General features: G+C 74.0%; 1 protein-coding gene across 1 annotated transcript in view; it reads left to right on the top strand.

Annotated features, from left to right (window-relative positions):
* Positions 1-322: 322 nt before the first annotated feature.
* Positions 323-520, top strand: part of MXD3 (MAX dimerization protein 3) — a 986-nt gene continuing 788 nt past the window's right edge. Inside the window, exon 1 of the mRNA XM_010579227.1 lies at positions 323-492. Within this exon, the coding sequence (XP_010577529.1) occupies positions 323-492 (170 nt within the window). The remainder of the gene's footprint in view (positions 493-520) is intronic.

Genomic DNA, 520 nt, shown 5'->3' with positions numbered 1-520 from the left:
GGGGTGCCCCGCGTGGGCTGGGTGGCAGTGGGAGTACGCAGGCAGCCTGGCTTACGTGGACACACACGCGCGCGTTCCGTCCCACCGGCGTGACCGCACACGCACCGACACGTCCCCCCACGGGCGTGCATGGACCTGGACCCGGGCGCACCCACTCGGGGGCGTGGCCGAGCGGTAGAGGGGGCGTATCCCGCCCCGTCCCTCCCGCCGATTCAAATTTGAAGCACGCGCTTTCCCGCCCGAATTTGTTTCCCCGCCGCGCCGACGTCAGCGCCCCGGGGCGCCCAACAGCCAATGAGCGCGCGGCTCGTCCTCCCCAGCCATGGAGCCGGCGGTCACCAGCATCCAGGTGCTGCTGCAGGCGGCCGAGTTCCTGGAGCGGCGGGAGCGCGGGGCGGTCGGTCCCCGGTACCCGCCGTGCCTGGCCGAGGCCGAGCACGGTTACGCCTCGCTCTGCCCCGCGCGGTCCCGCCGGGCCGTGGGAAGCGTCAGGTGAGCGGTGGGGCTTGGTGGCGGGGGG

The sequence above is a fragment of the Haliaeetus leucocephalus genome, unplaced genomic scaffold (assembly GCF_000737465.1).
Source record: "Haliaeetus leucocephalus isolate CR32 unplaced genomic scaffold, Haliaeetus_leucocephalus-4.0 Scaffold656, whole genome shotgun sequence".
In the NCBI taxonomy this organism is placed as follows: domain Eukaryota; kingdom Metazoa; phylum Chordata; class Aves; order Accipitriformes; family Accipitridae; genus Haliaeetus; species Haliaeetus leucocephalus.
The sequence above is the reverse complement of the archived record's forward strand: the minus strand, read 5'-3'. Positions and strand labels throughout refer to the sequence as shown.